The sequence below is a fragment of the Dama dama genome, chromosome 33, assembly GCF_033118175.1.
Source record: "Dama dama isolate Ldn47 chromosome 33, ASM3311817v1, whole genome shotgun sequence".
In the NCBI taxonomy this organism is placed as follows: domain Eukaryota; kingdom Metazoa; phylum Chordata; class Mammalia; order Artiodactyla; family Cervidae; genus Dama; species Dama dama.
In genome coordinates, this window is record NC_083713.1 from 68,113,829 (window position 1) to 68,132,881 (window position 19,053).

The 19,053-nt window shown below is 35.6% G+C and overlaps 1 protein-coding gene across 2 annotated transcripts in view; it reads left to right on the plus strand.

Moving 5' to 3' along the window:
• DPP10 (dipeptidyl peptidase like 10) overlaps positions 1–19,053 on the plus strand; it is a 714,846-nt gene that overhangs the window by 378,634 nt on the left and 317,159 nt on the right. For both annotated transcript variants that reach the window (XM_061135190.1, XM_061135191.1), the window contains exon 5: positions 531–605. In XM_061135190.1, the coding sequence (XP_060991173.1) occupies positions 531–605 (75 nt within the window). The remainder of the gene's footprint in view (positions 1–530; positions 606–19,053) is intronic.

Here is a 19,053-nt window from a genome sequence, read left to right on the forward strand (position 1 = left end):
ATATATATGGTAAGAAAGATAATTAAAACATTTGTCTAAATCTGCTTCACTCTGGGAGTTTTCTTTAACGAGATTTTGTCTTTAATATATGTCTTTTCAAAAATATAAATATATAACCAGTGATAAAACTAAAATGCAAAGACAATATCATGACACCACAGAATGCCACTATTTCTTTTCCTTTTGATTAATCCAGCATGCAAATATAAAAGCATTTTGATTACTTTTAAGAAGTTCAATGATGTTTTGTTTTTGTTTCTATAATGAAAATATTAACTTAGTCTATAAGTGTTAAAATGTAGGGGACATATGGGGCAAATATTTTTCTTAATGAAATGTCTAATATAAGCTCTTCCAAGTTTTTATGTCCATCTGTGTGCATGACCGTTTAGACTTAAAGTGTGAATGAGAATGCTTATTTTACAGTATTATGAGGATAATGGAGATATTTTTAATATTTACATATCTAAATGCTTATTAATCTTCCTGTTATTAAATGTTTTAAAATAATTGTTTATTTTTACTTTCAGGTAACCTTCAAAGCATCAAGACATTCAGTTTCACCAGATTTAAAATATGTTCTTCTGGCGTATGATGTCAAACAGGTAAAGGAATTAACTTCTTTGCAAAAATGTTTTATTTGTGGTGCACTCAAGTAACAGTTCATAGTTTTCCTTGTCATATACTCAACTAGAAATTTGAGTTATTTGGCATATCCAATAGCTACTGGTGATTATTGATACCTAAGATGGCACAAGAGAATGTTGGTGATACTGTCTTTTCTTTCATACCTAGCTAGTAAATTACTGGAGCAATCTGCAAGGTCCTGGCTAGATACAAGGCCATCTCTTTTAGTGGGGAGTGTGGCAAACTCAGCAAATCCAAAAAATGGGGGCTTTTGATATTCTCACATAAGCCTTAATATCTACTTAATTGTCATAAGTATATGTGGATTAAGGAATTTCCTAATAGCTATTCCCTGAGCTGCATTGTGTACTGTTGGAGGGGACTGGTGAAAACATTAATTCAGTTTATGGTCAATGGATTCTTTGGTGGTGTTTGAGCACAACACTGCAGTTGTAGAAAATTCTGAAAGTGGGATAAGGCAAGGGATTAATTCTGAATAAATAAAATGTTCTAATTGCAATTAGCGTTTCATTATCCCATGTCAGCTCTATAGCACAATTAGAGTAATATGCCTGGTTGTGCAGTATCTTGTACTTAGATGTAATTCTCACTGTTAAAAAGCAAAGTAAATGTTGAGAAGGCAGTTCAGCAGATTAGTTTCTTTAGAAAATAAATGATTGGAAATTATTCAAGGAAGTTTTGTGTGGTTTAAGGCAGATAATAAAAGTTTATAGACTTAAAGCAGAAAGCTTCATATAATGCATTGAAAGCCTTTGAGCACATGACCTTTTACAGTTCAAAGAACCCTCTCCTTGATGGTTTTAGTCTTTGAAATATACATGTGCTATATTTTTAGACAAGTTTATGTTTCTTATTTGTAATAATTAATTTACACTACAAAAGGCAAGGAGATTGTAATCAAAGACATTTTTTTCTGTTATAAAATTTGACCCTTTTCCTTCACTTTTGTTCTGTGTTCTCTCTATTCATTGAGATTTTGAAAACCATGTAGGAAAAGCATTTAAGTTTCAGAAGCAAAAATAATACAGTATCCCCAAGTTTTTGAAAATATTTATCTAAAGAGTTTTAATTAAAATGACTGCTATATAGCTTTCAGTAACTACCATAATTAAGACATATAGAACTAGCAGAAGGATAAACACACAGATCAGTGAAACAGAAAATAGAACTCAAAAACAGACACATCCAAATCTGCCTAACTGATTTTTGACAGAAGTGCAAAAGCAATTCAATAGCGGAAAGATAGTACTTTCAACAAATGGTCCTGAAGCAACTGGATATCCATGGGCAAATCAAGCAAGCAAAAACCCCATAAATACACTAACTTAATTTTCACATTATGTAAAATCTCGAAATGTATTATGGATTTAAATGTAAAATTGTAATTTATAAAACTTATAGAAAATATATAGCAGAAAATATTTCATATCTATAGCTAGGAAATTTTCTTAAACTGTATATCAACTGGGTCACACTTAGCTATTCTGGAATGTAATATGCAAAATTAGGTTGACTTTGGATACTGGGGCAAAATATATCAGAATTATGTGAAAATATAATTAACACCAAAAATATACCTATAGATCAATCTTAATAACCCCCTTTTATATTTTTGCTTAATTTCAGAAAGAATGAAAATATATTATTGACATAGTCTTTGGAAGTGAGAGGAAGCTCATTTAATAAGTAAAAAATGATCAAATGAAATTTCATAATCTTCTATACTTCATTCATATATTCTTATTTATTCATCATCTATTAAGTACAAACTCCTGGACTATAAATTCTGCAGGGTGTGGTATGTGCACCTATAGGCACACACAAGATTGAAGCTTCTCCTTTAAGAAACATACAATCAGTTAGAGGTGATTCCACTCAAACACCTATATCCACATAGAGCCTTGAAGGGTGTGTTATAGGCATGGTGATATTAAACAACAGAAAAAATCCATGCAAGATAATCATGATAGAGAGGGAAGCATGGGTTGGGCTCTGAGAGTCAAATAGGTAAGGATGAATAGAAAAACATTCCAGGTGGGCAGACTACATGAGGCTTCTTGGAAGCAACATTAAGTCTTTGAGGTATAGCAGTAAATTCAGACTATCCCAGAGACTGACAATTTAGTGAGGAAAAGAAAATAAACCTATAAATTTTGTTGAATCCAAATTAAAGACAATTTAATAGAAACCATGGTGTACCCTGAGATGGCAATTTGGGGTCATTGGTTTTAAAGAAATTAAATGCTGTGATTACATGGTGTGTCTGTCATTGTGTGTACACACACAGATAATGCCCATTAACAGAAACAGGGAAAAAGTTCATATAAATTTGAACCGACCCAAACACATCCACTCAAATTATTTTGGTGTGTTTTATTCCTTTTATCTCCCTGTATATAAAAAAGTAGAGAAACAGGAATTATCACATATAAAGCATTGTTTTAGGCAGTTTTGAAACTGTTTTTGGGTGTATCCCCCTTTTCTTGAATTAATATTTTATGGGATCCATTTTTATAAAAGCAATTTGTGAATGAAAAGATATAACAAAATTTTAACTGAACTGAAATTCACAATAGTTAACAAAATTAACTATATTAAAATGTACAATTCAGGGGTATTTAGTACATTCACAGTACTGTTCAGACACTCTCTACTTGGTTCCAAAACAATTTAATCATCCCAAAAGAAAATCCTATTCCCATTAATCAGTAATTCCTCATTCTTCCCTGCCCTACTCTCTGATAATCACGAATCTAATTTCTACCTATGAATTCACTTATTTTAGATATTTTACACGAATAGAATCATGGAGTATACGACCTTTCATCTTGTTTCTTCCACTTATTTTTTTTAGGTTTATCTGAATTATAATATATATTAACACTTCATTCCTTTTTATGGTTGAATACTATTTCATTATATGTATGTACCATGTTTGTTTATCCATTCATCCATGGAAGGTTATTTGGCTTTTCCCCCCCTACCTTTTGACCATTATTAATATTGCTGCTGTGAACATTTGTGCACAAGAAGTTGTTTGATTACTTATTTTTATCTTTAGAGGTAAATATATTGAGGTATAGAATCACTAGGTAATATGATAACTCTGTTTATCTTTTTGAGAAACCGCTTAACAACTTTCTAAAATTGCTGCACCATTTTACATTCATACTGGCAACGTGTAAATATACCAGTCTGAATCCTCACCAGTTGCTGTTATTTTCCATTCTTCTTATAATAGCTATCCTAATTGGTATCTCTTTGCAGTTTAGGTGTAAACCTCCATAATTAGACTAATGATGTTAAGTGTATTTTAATATGCTTGTTGCCTTTTGTGGTTTCTTCTTTGGAGAAATGCCTGTTCATGTCTGTTACCTTTTTTTTTTTCTTATTGTAGTTGAGTTTGAGAGCTATTCAGACATTTCAGATGGCAGATCATCATCAAACATAAGGCTTGCAAATATTTTCTTCTACTTGGTATATTGTCTTTTCACTTTTTTGATAATGTCCTTTGGTGCATACATTTTAAAAATTCTGATGAAGTATGATTTATCTATTTTTTTCTCTTATTACACATGCTTTTTGTTACTATGTTAAAGAATACATTGCCAAATTCAAGGTCATGAAATTTTAACTTTAGGATTTCTTCTGAGAGTTTTATAGTTTTATTCCTTATATTTAAGTGGCTGATATATTTCAAATAATTATTTTTTATTGTTTGAAATAGGGATTCAGGTATAAAATATTTTAAGGGTCTTGTTATATATTGAAAAAATGTTTTCCAAATGGTTGTGTGATGTATACTGCACTTAGGCAATGCATAATCTGCTATATTACCATCTTTAGTAACAAAGAACTTTATCTTAAAGAAAGAGTAATTATTAAATTCATAGATTATATACAGCCTAACTACTAATTAGATGCATTTACACCCACACATACACACACACATCACACATACATACACACCATCTGTATCAGTTTTATTTTACTATGCAATAAATTACCTGAAACTTAGTGACTTTGGGGAAAAAAAAACTTTTTTCACAGTCTGTGTATAAGGAACTGGGGATTGGCTTAGGTGGTTGGTTCTTGCTTTAATGATGTTGCAGTCAGGTATCAGCTGGGGCTGCAATCATCTGATGGCTTGACTGAGGCTGGAAGGTATACAGCCAAGGTAGAGCGTGGTTAACCGGTGCTTGCTGATGGCATGAGGCCACAGATTTCTCCACATGAAACTCGCTTCAGTGCAACTTGAGTGTCCCCATGACGTGATACTGGGATCATCCCAGGGTGAGTAGGCAGAAGATAAAGATGGAAATATCTGTTACTTTCACTTTATTTATTTATTTTTTTGGTCACATGAGTCAGGTCTAATTCAGTGCTGGAGGGACTACCAGATGGTGAGGACTTGGGGAGACCAACTTAGAGGCTGGTTAACATAGTCCCCAAATATTTCATATTCATCCTACATAAAGGAAAGTTACAGGGCTCAAAATAGCCTGGAGTGAAAACTCCCCTCCAGGGCCTCCACGCCACTGTATGCAACGCAAAGAACTCTCTCACCCGAAGAAAAAAAATGGACATTTAGGTTGATTATGCCCAGCTCCCAGCCAGTCCAGCCTCTGGCTGATCTCCAGAATTCCTTGCCCCAGACGTTTAAGAGATAACTACTCCAAACAACCTTGGAGGAGAACAGGCCCCCTTAAGACAGTGGATTTCCACATATATGCCTATGTATACTTACTCTTTTCTTGGGTTAGCGCAGCAGCTAACTAATCTGACTGCTTTCCCTTCTCGCCTCATTAAAGGTGATCCGTCCCTGTAAAGTCTTGTTCTTTTCCGAACCTAGCCTTCTCTAACTCCCTTACTCTACACTACACACGAGTATACTCAAGCCCCCAAATTTTATCTGTTACGGTCTAGCATTTTACTCAAGCAAATCCATCTCCCGAGGCATGTTTCTTGTGACTGTAGTCTCTTACATATATTTATATAATCATATATAAAAGTAAGTATACTCAATATATATCCATTTATTTGTACCCATATAAACACTATAAATATACACATATATTTTAGTATGTATTTAAGTAACAATTTAACTATTATTCTCAGGGTTTTTTCTTTAGTTTTATTGTGAATAACATGTTTATTTACTCCATTTTTTTATCTTTTGTAGTCTTAGTATTGTTTAAACTTCCTTGTGTATAATTCAATTATTAATTTTATTACCATTTACTTAAATATATCATCAATTTTTTGGCTTTAATTATTTTTTGACGAAGAAATATTGAATTTTGTGATCAAATTTATTTTTCACTTTGTTATCTTGACTTTTTTTTGTAGACTTAGAGATCTGCTCACCAATATGTTAAATATGTAATTATATTTTTTCTATTTGTATACATTTTGTGTGTAAACATTCATTCTGTTTTACTTGCAACTGTTTATGGTGACAAGTGATCAAAATCCTCTCCTTATAATGATATTAATAATAGAAAGACTTATCTTTCTTATGAGTGAATGTAATCAAAACCAATCTTCCCCAAATGGAAAACTCCACAGAGACATTTTCAATGTATTATGAGAAGACCACCCAACACAATAAACTATCATGAGCGCCACACATGTCTTCAGTTTTCCCATGACAATATGGAAGAAGGGGAAAATACGAATATTTCTCAGTTCAGTTCAGTCACTCAGTCGTGTCTGACTGAGTTGCGACCCCATGGACTACAGCATGCCAGGCTTCCCTGTCCATCACCAACTCCTGGAGCTTACTCAAACTCATGTCCATTGAGTCAGTGATACCATCCAACCATCTCATCCTCTGTCGTCCCCTTCTCCTCTTGCCTTTAATCTTTCCCAGCATCAGGGTCTTTTCCAGTGAGTCAGTTCTTTGCATCATGTGGCAAAATTGTTGGAGTTTCATCTTCAGCATCAGTCCTTCCAAAGAATATTCAGGGCAGATGTTGTTTAGGATAGACTGGTTGTATATCCTTGCAGTCCAAGGGACTCTTAAGAGTCTTCTCCAGCACCACAGTTCAAAAGCATCAATTCTTTGGCACTCAGCTTTCTTTATAGTCCAACTCTTACATCCATACATGACTACTGGAAAAACCATAGCTCTGACTAGATGGACCTTTGTCGGCAAAGTAATATCTTTGCTTTTTAATTCTTCTCAAATTTACCATCCTGAAAAATTTCCTGGTGTAGAGAAAAACCTCACATGTTGACAATCCTGCCTCCAGGATTTTGTGAGAGTCACTGTATGTACAGGATGCAGCATTGTTAGTTTGGAGTCAGGGGGTCCTAAAGGGGAGAGCTAATTTAGATTTCCTTCTCTACGGATGTCCTCAGTTGGGCCCAAATGTCAATAATTGAGTGTAGGCCAAATTTAGAAAGTATGTTCTCAGTCAACTACTGAGTTCCTCTGTGTGTCATGCTTTGAAACACTAGGTTACTGACTTTGAAATGCTTTATTCAGAGCTTAAGTTGGCATCTAAGCTATGAAGAGTATGATTCTTTCTTAGACTTTTTTCATGTTAACTTGTACTATTTTAACAGACTATAATTATCCATAGTCACAAAGCAACTATGATTAATAATATAGGGTTATGGACTTTTTTTAAGAATCTGCATCAAGAGTTGCATAGTAAATAAATCATGTAAATTTAAACCAATAATTTTTTAGTCTTTGCAAAGAAGCAAAAATAATAATCATTTTTGTATCAATGTCAATTTTTACTGAACTTGAGATAAATCTTTTCTCTTGAGATGCATGACTGTTAATTAACTCAAATATGATAATATGAATACTAGTTCCACCATTATTGGCTTGGCCAAGAAGTTTGTTTGGGTTTTTCCTAACATCTTATGGAAAAACTCAAACAAACTTTTGAGCCAACCCATTATTTGTCTTCCACAATATCAAAAAGGTAATTTCAACAAAGTAAGAAGTCACTTTTATTTTTCTGACCAGATGAATGTTTCTTATGGTTTGGACATGTAACATGGTTCCTAGGTCATTATTTTGCACCATAAAATTTGAAAATGTTCTGTTCTCATTGTCTGTAGTAATCTGTAGGCACATCAGGATGAATGCTGTTTGGCTGTAAGAATTTTACAGTGTGGTAGAGGCTCTAAGATATATATTACACCAATTTATTGGAAAAAGAAGTAGATAGTGGGGTAAGAGGAAGATGAGTCTTATTGTAGGGAGGCAGAGCCTGATTTTCTGAAAAGATTGCCCTCTGCACAGGCACATTGGAGTGATCCTATGATCCTTTAGTGTATAAGGGTGATGGTTATCCCCTTTGCCCCTTTCCAAAGGAGAAGTCTGCTGGTGATGGTAGAACTTAAGCCTCAGTGCCTCTGCTGGAGTGCTTTAGTGATGGCAGGGAATCTTTCAGATTGTTCGATTGTTTTCTTTCCCAGACTGCTTGTCACATCTTGCAGGAACTATCTGACCCCTGTAGACATCACAGTTAGTGACCATATTTACGTGTAAACAGACTCCACAGCAAATCAAACTTATAAATCTTTAGGTAATATTCCTGAAATTCTGGAGAAAGGGGCATGAATCAGATAATCTTTGACATTTTTTCTTTTTTTTGAAAAGGAAGATACTAAACTTGCCTAATAAAAGGGAAAATAAAGTTAAAATAAGTCTCATCTCATATATCCAGATTATTGAGTTTATCTGGTGCTATTTTTGGAATGCAGCAGTAGTTGAGATAAATGGTATATTTTCTATGTTATTAGACCAAAGAAAGAGAACTCACTAAATGCTTTTCTCCTTGGCTCATGGCAATCATTATGAACACTGATTACTCTACAGTAACTCAGCAAGAGCTTTCCTGCCTGGTTTCTCACGTCTGTGTCCTTGTCTGAAGGATGGGGTACAGAAGAATGAATAGCCTGGAGAGAAAGACAAATACTGAAAGACAAATAGAGAAAGACAAATGGTATCACTTAAATGTAGAATTTAAATAATGCTACCTTGTGAAAACAGAATACAGTGATATTTACCAGGGAATGGCAGATGGGGGAGCAGGAAAGATGTTATTTTAGGAGATAACTTTACAAGGAGTAGCAAGTAAACCCTAGAGATTATAATGCACATATAGACAGTAATATTATATGATAATTATCAAACTTGCTAAGAGACTAAAACTTAATTATCCCAAGGACTAAAAAAGAAAGTGTAATTATGTAATGTGATAGAGGTGCTAATTATTGCTACAATGGCAGTCATATTACAATATATAAATTAACATGTACTCATTAGACTTACACAATGATATATGGAATATATTTCAATTAAAAGAAATGGGTGAATAATATGCTTACATCATCTCTTGTTGGAAGGAATGTCATAGCCTTAGCAGGTTTTCTTTCAATCACTCTTCTTCCTTGTTTTTGTCTTGTTTTTTTTTCCTATTTTTTGGCCATGCCACACTGCATGCAGGATCCTAGTTGCCCTGACCAAGGACCGGCCCATTCTGTGTGCCGTGAAAGCATGGAGTCTTAACCAACGGGCCATTAAGGAAGTCCCTTTTCTTCCTTTGAATTGATTTCCTACATTCAAGCTAAACTGATCCTAAAAACAAAACAAACAAACAAACAAAACTGATTGCCATTCTCTGTTTAAAATCTTCCTAAGGCTTTTGGGATAAAGAAGTCATAACACAGTCCACAAGGTCCTGCCTGCTATTTCAACCTCATCTTCCACAACCTACTCCCCCCCTACCCCTTGCTCTCAGCACTTCTGGATTTCCTTTAGTTCTTCAAATCACCATGCTCCCTCCCATTATGGAGCTTTTACTACCTTCTGCTTGAAACAAGCTCCTGTCCCTTTTCTTCATATTGATAATTTCTACTTATTCTTTAGATGCCCACTCAAGCATGCATGCCTTAAACATACAGGCTGTTCTAGAACTTCTCTGATTTCGTCAGTTCAGTTCAGTCGCTCAGTCATGTCTGACTCTTTGCAACCCCATGGACTGCAGCACGCCAGGCTTCCCTGTTCATCACCAACTCCCAGAGCTTACTCAAACTCATGTTCATTGAGTAGGTGATGCCATCAAACCATCTTATCCTCTGTCATCCCCTTCTCCTCCCACCTTCAATCTTTCCTAGCATCAGGATCTTTTCAAATGAGTCAGTTCTTTGCATCAGGTGGCCAAAGTATTGGAGTTTCAGCTTCAACATCAGTCCTTCCAATGAATATTCAGGACTGATTTCTGTTAGGATGGACTGGTTAGATCTCCCTGCTGTTCAAGGGACTCTCAAGAGTCTTCTCCAACACCACAGTTCAAAAGCATCAATTCTTTGGTGCTCAGCTTTCTTTATAGTCCAACTCCCACATCCATACATGACTACTGGAAAAACTATAACTTTGACGAGATGGACCTTTGTTGGCAAAACATGGCTCTGCTTTTTAACATGCTGTCTAGTTTGGTCATAACTTTTCTTCCAAGGAGCAAGTGTCTTTTAATTTCATGGCTGCAGTCACCATCTGCAGTGATTTTGGAGGCCCCCCACACAAATAAAGTCTGTCACTGTTTTCATTGTTTCCCCATCTTTTTGCCATGAAGTGACGGAACCAGATGCCATGATCTTAGTTTTCATGATAATCTTCCTCTCTTTTGTAGAATTTGTCACAATTATAATTGTGTCTAAGGGGTTTCCCAGGTGGCTCAGTGGTAAAGAATCTGCCTTCAATGCAGAAGACTCTGGTTTGACCCCTGGGTCAGGAAGATCCCCTGGAGAAGGAAATGGCAACCCGCTCCAGTGTTCTTGCCTGGGAAATCCCATGGATGGGGAGCCTGGTGGGCTACAGTCTATGGGGTCACAAAGGGTCAGACACGACTGAGTGACTGAGAATCATAATTGTATCTAACACAATACTTGACACACTGTTACTCGAGAAAAAAAAATGAGTGAATAGAAACATAATTTATGAATTAATAAGCCAGAACCTCAAGTAAACTTTTCCTTAAAGTGCTGGGCAAGGGTTTGTTGCACTTCTCTACGCCTTTATGGCTTCTGGTATATACTCACATCTAATATTTCTGTCATTTCATTGAACATATCCATTATGTGTATGTGCCCTTGACTAAACTATAAGACCCTTAAAGTCAAGAATTTTGCTTCATTCATTTTAATGCCCATAGAGTTTTCCAAAGTGAATGGCACATAGTAAACAGTCAAGTGTTTGTGAAACTAAAACCATGATTATCAATCTTGGCTATACATCAGAATCACCTGGAGAGTTTTAAACATTATTGATGGTTAAGTTCTATCCTGCAGAAATCCTGATTTAATTGTCTTGACATAAAGCCTAAACATTGGAATTTTAAAACTCTTCAGGAGATTGTCAAGTCAGCCAGGCTTATAAACCACTGAATTTAACTGAACTGGTGTCTTCCACCTATTAAAGAAGACTTTTCAGTTTTCTAACAAAGGAAAGACAAGAAATAAAGATTAAAATACCTGCTTTTTTGTACTGTGCCTACTCGGTGCCAAAATCTGTGCCTATATATCTTCATTCCTTACCATTTCTCTTTACAATAGTTGATATTATTTTATTAATGAAAATACATACAAAAATGAAGGAGATTCCCAAATTTGCATATGACTCAAGATTCATTCTTTTTTTTTTTTTCCAGGAACACTAGTTCTCAATATATAGTCCCATAATAACAGCACCAGAACCTCCTGAGAATTATTAACAGTGCAAATTACTGGGCTCTTCCCAGGCCCACTGAAGCAGAAATTGTGGGTATTAGACCCAAGATCTTGGGGTAACAAGCCGTCTAGGTGATTCTGATAAAGCTCAAGATTCAGGGGGAACTGATTCCTTCAAATTCAAGAGCTCTACTTGGGAAAAGACCTAAGTAGCCAGAGCTTAACCATGTATATGGCAGTGATTTAGAGAAACAATCATTTAGGAAAGATAATTTGCCATTTTCTCTTTAGTATTTCTAAATAATGTAATCCTGGATTTAACGTTCAGTTGTTCCTTTCTGATGCTGGCCATTGTTCTGGCATCATTTACTCTTAAAGGTTGATGCTTAATGTTTACTCTGCCATATTATAATTAGGTATGGCTTAGTGGGGAATGTATGGAATTTGGAGGAAAGTAGGTGAGTTTATATTCAAATTGAAAATGAAAGTGTTAGTCCCTCAGTCATGTCTGACTCTTTGTGACCCCATGGACTATAGCCCACTACTCCTTTGCCCATGGAATTCTCCAGGCAAGAATACTGGAACAGGTTGCCATTTCCTTCTCCAGGGGATCTTCCTGACCCAGGGATCAAACCGGGGTCTCCTGCATTGCAGGCAGATTTTTACCTTCTGAGTCACCAGGTAAGTCCAGACTATTCATACTTAAATTGTATGCACATGCGGTGAGGATAGTCTGATGAAGTTTTACAGCTGAGCATATCTCTGTGACTATCACCCAAATCAAGAAGCAAAACATTATTGTGTTCCTTTCCAGTCAGTATATACCTCCAGTCACAGTTCAAGCTGTTAACAACCTACATCATTTTAGTTCAGTTTTTAAAATATGTATATATATATTTTTCATACAGTGTATACTGTTTTGTGTATGGCTTCTTTTACTCACCAGTAGGTTTGTGCCACATATCCATATTATTCAATAGTAGGATAGTACCTGGTTTATTTTCCCAACTACATAGCATTCCACTGCATACATCACTGTTTATACATTTGGACTATAAAAAATTTGTATCTGAACCATAGATTTTTGGTGTTGGATTATGTCTCTGATCACTCCCTTTACTATTTATTCCCTACCTCTTTTTTAGCACCTATTTCAGAAGGGGATTTTAGTAGACAAACAAACTTTTGTTGAGTAGTCGAATAGAGCCTCTTTTATGAGAAGTCTGTCAATTTAAACCTGTCAAAATCCTTGTTCCTTAGTCAGTGATATATTTTACGAAGGTGCTAACTAACTTAAATAAGGGTTCCTCTTCCCAGTTGCAGAGCTCACACTCAATCCCATCTTTCTAGCTCCAGAACTCCTAGTCTTTTGATCATACTGCCACTTTGTGAAAGTTCTTACATATCTCCATAGATTTATTCTGTAATCTGTCATAATTATTTATCCATTCATTGGCAACTATATCAACTATATTCTAATTAAGTAATTAAAAGACAAATGGAAATTGTATTGTGTATTAATTATTTGCAATACTCAGGTAGAATTTATTATATTTCTCCAGACTTACTGGTTATGCATTTTATTTTTATATTTCCTTCTTAGAAATCATTTCTCAAAAATAGTCAACTAAATAAATATGGAATGCACTTGGATACCATTAATTTGAAAATATTCCTGAAGAAAAAAATTAGTGTTCCAAAATATAATTCAGTCTAGATTTCATGAAATCTTTATTATCAGAAAATTTATGGTTAAGAATTATCATTTCGTATATGACATGTCCCATATCAGACAAAGTTATTTTTTCCTTTATTCCAAGTGATGCTAAATCATAGTTTTAACCATTTAAATCAGGTTTTCCTTATATATTATTCCTAGGCAAGTGAGAGTATTAGTCCATTCATTATTTAACAATTGCATTTTAAGCTGTCTCTGAAAAGCCAGTAGTATAATACATATATAAATATATATTTAAGTCAAACAATAAATAATGGAAGCAAACATTTAAAAACCCTTTAATATAGTTTTCTTACTGTTTGAATTAATCTTGCACATTAAATAGACTAATAAATAGCTAAATTAACTATTTCCTTTAATTGCCAACATCCTTACTATGTCTTATGTTTGGGGTCAGAAACTTTAATTACATTTACTTTCATTCAGGCATAAATAGAACTGTCCTTTATACATAAGAGTAGATAAATCTTCATGAAAATAAGCTCTTTCTAAAAAGCAAAGCAAAACAAAAAAAGGAACAAATCTTTCAAACCATGTCTAACAGAAGGAACAAATCAGTTACACATGTGCTGCAGAGACTGTTGACGTCTGTCCTCCAAAGTCAATGCTCTGCAGAAGAGCAGTCTTGCATGTCTCTAGAGTTATATGTATTCACTTTAGTTTATGTTTCTACTAGTCTTGTAGACAAGACCTTCTTTATGATAAATATCTATTTTAACTAAGATGTAATTCAGTGTACCATGAATTCGGCATGCACTACTGTCTGAAAAGTAACTCTTCTCTAGACAATTATCTAATTAAATTCTGAGCCTTAATACTTCAGTGCTTTACAATTATAGACACTTATTTAAGAAGTTTATGGGAATGTATGATCTGATCATGGAATTATCTAAGCTATTAAACTCATGCACTTGGGGAGCACTAATATTTCAAATAATCCTATTAATAAGAAACACAGGGAAATCACAGCCTAGGAAACTGACAGTATTCAAATATATGGAACTTGGAATCCCATGTATTTGGACTCTGAGAGCCTCTGCCTTCCTGTGCCCATAGAAAGTACCTTCTTTGTTCCATTGTTGCTGCTGTTGCTAAACCGGCCTTTCTAATGAAGCTCCTCCTTGCTAAAGAGAGATAATAAGGCATGAAAAAAATATTAACATCAATTTTGGATTTTTTCCCTTGGTTAAAAAGGAAGAATACTAAGAGCCAAAAAAAGAAAGAAAAGAAAGAAGAAAGGAAGGAAGGCAGTGAGAGAGGGAAGGAACGACGGAGGTATGAAGGAAACCTGAATTAAGGAAGATGGCATTTACAAAACCTCATTTATGTAGTAGCTATAAATGTATTTATCAGTGTATCATTATTTCAACCACATAGCATTTATTTGACTTTGATTTTGAAAGTAATGTAGAGTATGTCTCTGCTTAGTCATGTCTGACTCTTTGTGACTTTTTAGACTGTAGCCCGCCAGGCTCCTCTGTCCATGGGACTTTCCAGGCAAGAATACTGGAGTGGATTTCCATTTCCTCATCCAGGGAATCTTTCCCATCCAGGGATCAAATGCTCTTCTCCTACATCTGCTGCATTGCCGGCATCTTCTTTGCCACTGAGTCATTGGAGAAGCCCAATGTGCAATATAGAGAATCTGAAAATACTGAAATACACGAAGATGGTTATAGTGCCTGTTCAGTTCAGTTCAGTCACTCAGTCATGTCCAACTCATTGAGACATCATGGACTGCAGCACGCCAGGCTTCCCTGTCCATCACCAACTCCCAGAGTTGACTCAAACTCAAATCCATTGAATCGGTGATGCCATCCAACCATCTCATCCTCTGTCATCCCCTCTCCTCTTGCCTTCAATCTTTCCCAGCATTGGGGTCTTTTCAGTGAGTCAGTTCTTCACATCAGGTGGCCAGATTATTGGAGTTTCAGCTTCAGCATCAGTCCTTCCAATGAATATTCAGGACTGATTTCTGTAAGGATGGACCGGTTGGATCTCTTTGCTGTCCAAGAGACTCTCCAGAGTCTTCTTCAACACCACACACAGTTCAAAAGCATCAATTCTTTGGTGCTCAGCTTTCTTTATAGTCCAACTCTCACATCCATGCATGACTACTCGGACAAACAATAGCTTTGACTAGACAGACCTTTGTTGGCAATGTAATATCTCTGCTTTTTAATATGCTGTCTAGGTTGGTCATAACTTTTCTTCCAGGGAGGAAATGTCTCTTCATTTTATGGCTGCAGTCACCATCTGCAGTGATTTTGGAGCCCCCAAAATTAAAGTCTGTCACTGTTTCCAATGTTTCCCCATCTATTTGCCATGCAATGATGGAACCAGAGGCCATGATCTTAGTTTTCTGAATGTTGAATTTTAAGCCAATTTTTCCCTCTCCTCTTTCATTTCATCAAGAGGCTCTTTAGTTCTTCTTCACTTTCTGCCATAAGTATGGTGTCATCTGCATATCTGAGGTTATTGATCTTTCTCCTGGCTATCTTGATTCCAGCTTGTGCTTCATCCAGTCCAGCATTTCTCATGATGTACTCTGCATATAAGTTAGATAAGCAGGGTGATGATATATAGCCTTGACGTATTCTTTTCCCTATTTGGAACCAGTCTGTTGTTCCATGTCCAGTTCTAACTGTTGCTTCCTGACCTGCACACAGATTTCTCGGGAGGCAGGTCAGGTTGTCTGGTATTCCCGTCTCTTTAAGAATATTCCACAGTTTGTTGTGATCCACACAGTCAAAGGCTTTGGCATAGTCAATAAAGCAGAAATAGATGTTTTTCTGGAACTCTTGCTTTTTCAATGATCCGGAGGATATTGGCAATTTGATATTGGGGCCTCTGCCTTTTCTAAAACCAGCTTGAACATCTGGAAGTTCATGGTTCACATACTGTTGAAGCCTGGCTTGGAGAATTTTGAGCATTACTTTACTTGCATGTGAGATGAGTGAAATTGTGCAGTAGTTTGAACATTCTTTGGCATTGTCTTTCTTTGGGATTGGAATGAAAACTGACCTTTTCATTGTGACCCGTGGCCACTGCTGAGTTTTCCAAATTTGCTAACATATTGAGTTCAGCACTTTCATAGCATCATCTTTTAGGATTTGAAATAGCTCAGCTGGAATTCCATCACCTCCACTAGCTTTGTTCATGGTAATGCTTCCTAAGGCCCACTTGACTTCGTATTCCAGGATGTCTGGCTCTAGGTGAGTTATCATACCATCTTAATTATCTGGGTCATGAAGATCTCTTTTATATAGTTCTACTGTGTATTCTTGCCACCTCTTCTTAATATCTTCTGCATCTGTTAGGTCCATACCATTTCTGTCCTTTATTGTGCCCATCTTTGCATGAAAATGTCCTTTGGTATCTCTAATTTCCTTAATGAGATCTCTAGTCTTTCTTATTCTATTGTTTTCCTCTATTTCTTTGCATTGATCATTGAGGGTGGCTTTCTTTTCTCTCCTTGCTATTCTTTGGAACTCTGCACTGAAATGGGCATATATTTCCTTTTCTCCTTTGCGTTTTTCTTCTCTTCTTTTCATAGCTATTTGCAAGACCTCCTCAGACAACCATTTTCCCTTTTTGCATTTCTTTTTCTTGGGGATAGTCTTGATCCCTGTCTCATGTACAATATAATGCCTGTATTTACCTCTTTTAGAGAAAACCATTATTAATATATTTATTTATTTCAAGTCTTTTTTTGTAATGCATAGATCTTTCTTTCATTTAAACACAATTATTAGAATACCTTGAGAGATACTGTGTAGACAAAATATTGTCATACTAAGCATCAAGATTTTGTTCAAATAACCTAAATTGCAATTTACTCCAAACCTTTGTGATATAAAACACTTTTATCTTCATGGATTCTGTGTGTTCTGGAAGGGGTCAGCTATACCGTTTGTTCCCACTTGCCTTCTCATATGTGGTTGCTGTAGGTGCTGGTTGGGGCTGCATCAAGTGCAGAGCTGACTAGGGATAGAGGATCTGCTTCCAAAGTGGCTTACTCTTGTGATTGAAAGTTAATACTGGCTGTTGACTGACAGCCTCAGTACTTTCCCACGTGGACCTCTCCATAGGGTTCCTTGCTATCTTCATGACATGGTAGCTGAATGGGATATCCAAGGGAGCAAGGTGGAGTCTGCAGTGCCTTTTTGGATCTGGTCTTGGACCAAAAAAGCCTTCAATACCACTAAGTTCTGTTGGCCACACAGGGTCAGTTGTGATTCCAGGTGGAGGGAGAGTGTACTAGGGCATGAAAATCAGGAGATGAGAATCATTGTGTGTCACAGATTCTAAGATAAGGAAATTAAATTGCATGAAGGTTTTGGACAGTTTATCATGAAACCAGTGTAGCATTAATGGAGATAACATGATGAATGCTCATAAAGTCAGGTGGCTTTGAAGCTGCCTAACTACCAAAAGAGTTATGATTAGTTAGTATTATGTGTGAGCATCTCTGTCAATATATCACAGGTCTATATTATTCTTATTGTCCCTTCCTATTCATTATGATTAAGCCAGTTTTAAATAAATAGATAAAAATGGTGATAAATACTTAGAACGAGAGTTGATTTAGGGGACTACAAAATCTAGATTACAGATTCTCCTGATGTGAGAATGTTAGCCCAAGGCAACACAGTTAAATTTATTAATGGTTAGTGTGAATTTAAGCATGCATTTATTTAAAAATCTGGTTCTTAAAATAAAAGATTTGGGATAGTAACTGGTATCCTAAGGTGGGTACTTTTATTGATCTTAGACTCAGTGTGGACTTTGACTTTCACATGAACTTTAAAAACATCTATATATTTTTTGGGATGAATTAGTAAAATGAAACTGCCTAGAACTGTGCTGTCCTATCCTGTAGCCACTGGCCACATGTGCTAAACGAGCACCTGAAATGCAGTTAGCCTAAGCTCAGGAGTGCTGTAAGCATAAAGTATACATTCCAGATTTTGGAGGCTGAGTTAAAAAAAAAAAAAAGTAAAACATTAATAATATATCATATTCAACATATATAAGATAACGTTTTATATAGAAGTTAAATGCAACATATTTGTGATTTGTAAACTTTTTGCTCTTTTTTTGTTATTAATAGAGCTACAAAAATTAAACTTACTTGTGTAGTACTTGCATTCCATTACTCTTGTTCAGTACTGCACTAGAGGACATGAGGTAAATATTCCAGTGTTCTAAGTGCCAGATGTTAACTCGGAATGCTGGGCCAACCTGGAGATCATATGAAAGGGGATAGTCGTAATTCTCAAAGACTTAGAAACTGTTGATATAATGAAGGAATTAGATATGTAGCTATGAGTAGAGAAAACTTGGCAAAATACGGGGAGAATAATATGCATCTTGGGTGTTGAAGGGCTGTCAGAGAGAATAGAAGTTAGATGTATTTCTTATTGTAAAACTGAGGCTGGTAATAACAAGTGTCATCAGGAAGGCAGATTTGACTCAGCGTAAAGAAGGCCGCTCTAACAGTTCCTTGTTCAGTGATACAGGGGCAGGAGTGGGAGGCAGCAAGCCTACTTTCTTTAGAAATTGTCAAATGGTGGATGGATAACTCTGCATTATAGTCACTATAGAAAGGAATCTTGCACAGATGAACTGTGTTGGAATAGTTACATTTCAAAGTCTTTCATTATTCCAAGAAAAACAACAGCTTTTTCTCTAAAATACATTGTACCATAAACATAGGAAGAAAGAGTTGTGTGATTCTTCCACTAATATGTCAAGTTTGAAATCTTGCAGAATATACAGTCCTGGGATTTTATTTCCATAGATGTCAGCCAAAAGCAGTAGACATTGCTTTATTTAGCCATATCTATTTTGAAAAAGATGAAACATAGAAAAACTTTTCAGAAAAAAAAATAACAAAAATCATTCTTACACTTCAAAGTAGAAAATTTCAAGTAAGAAAAAAATATGTACACATGGAAAGAAATTCAGAT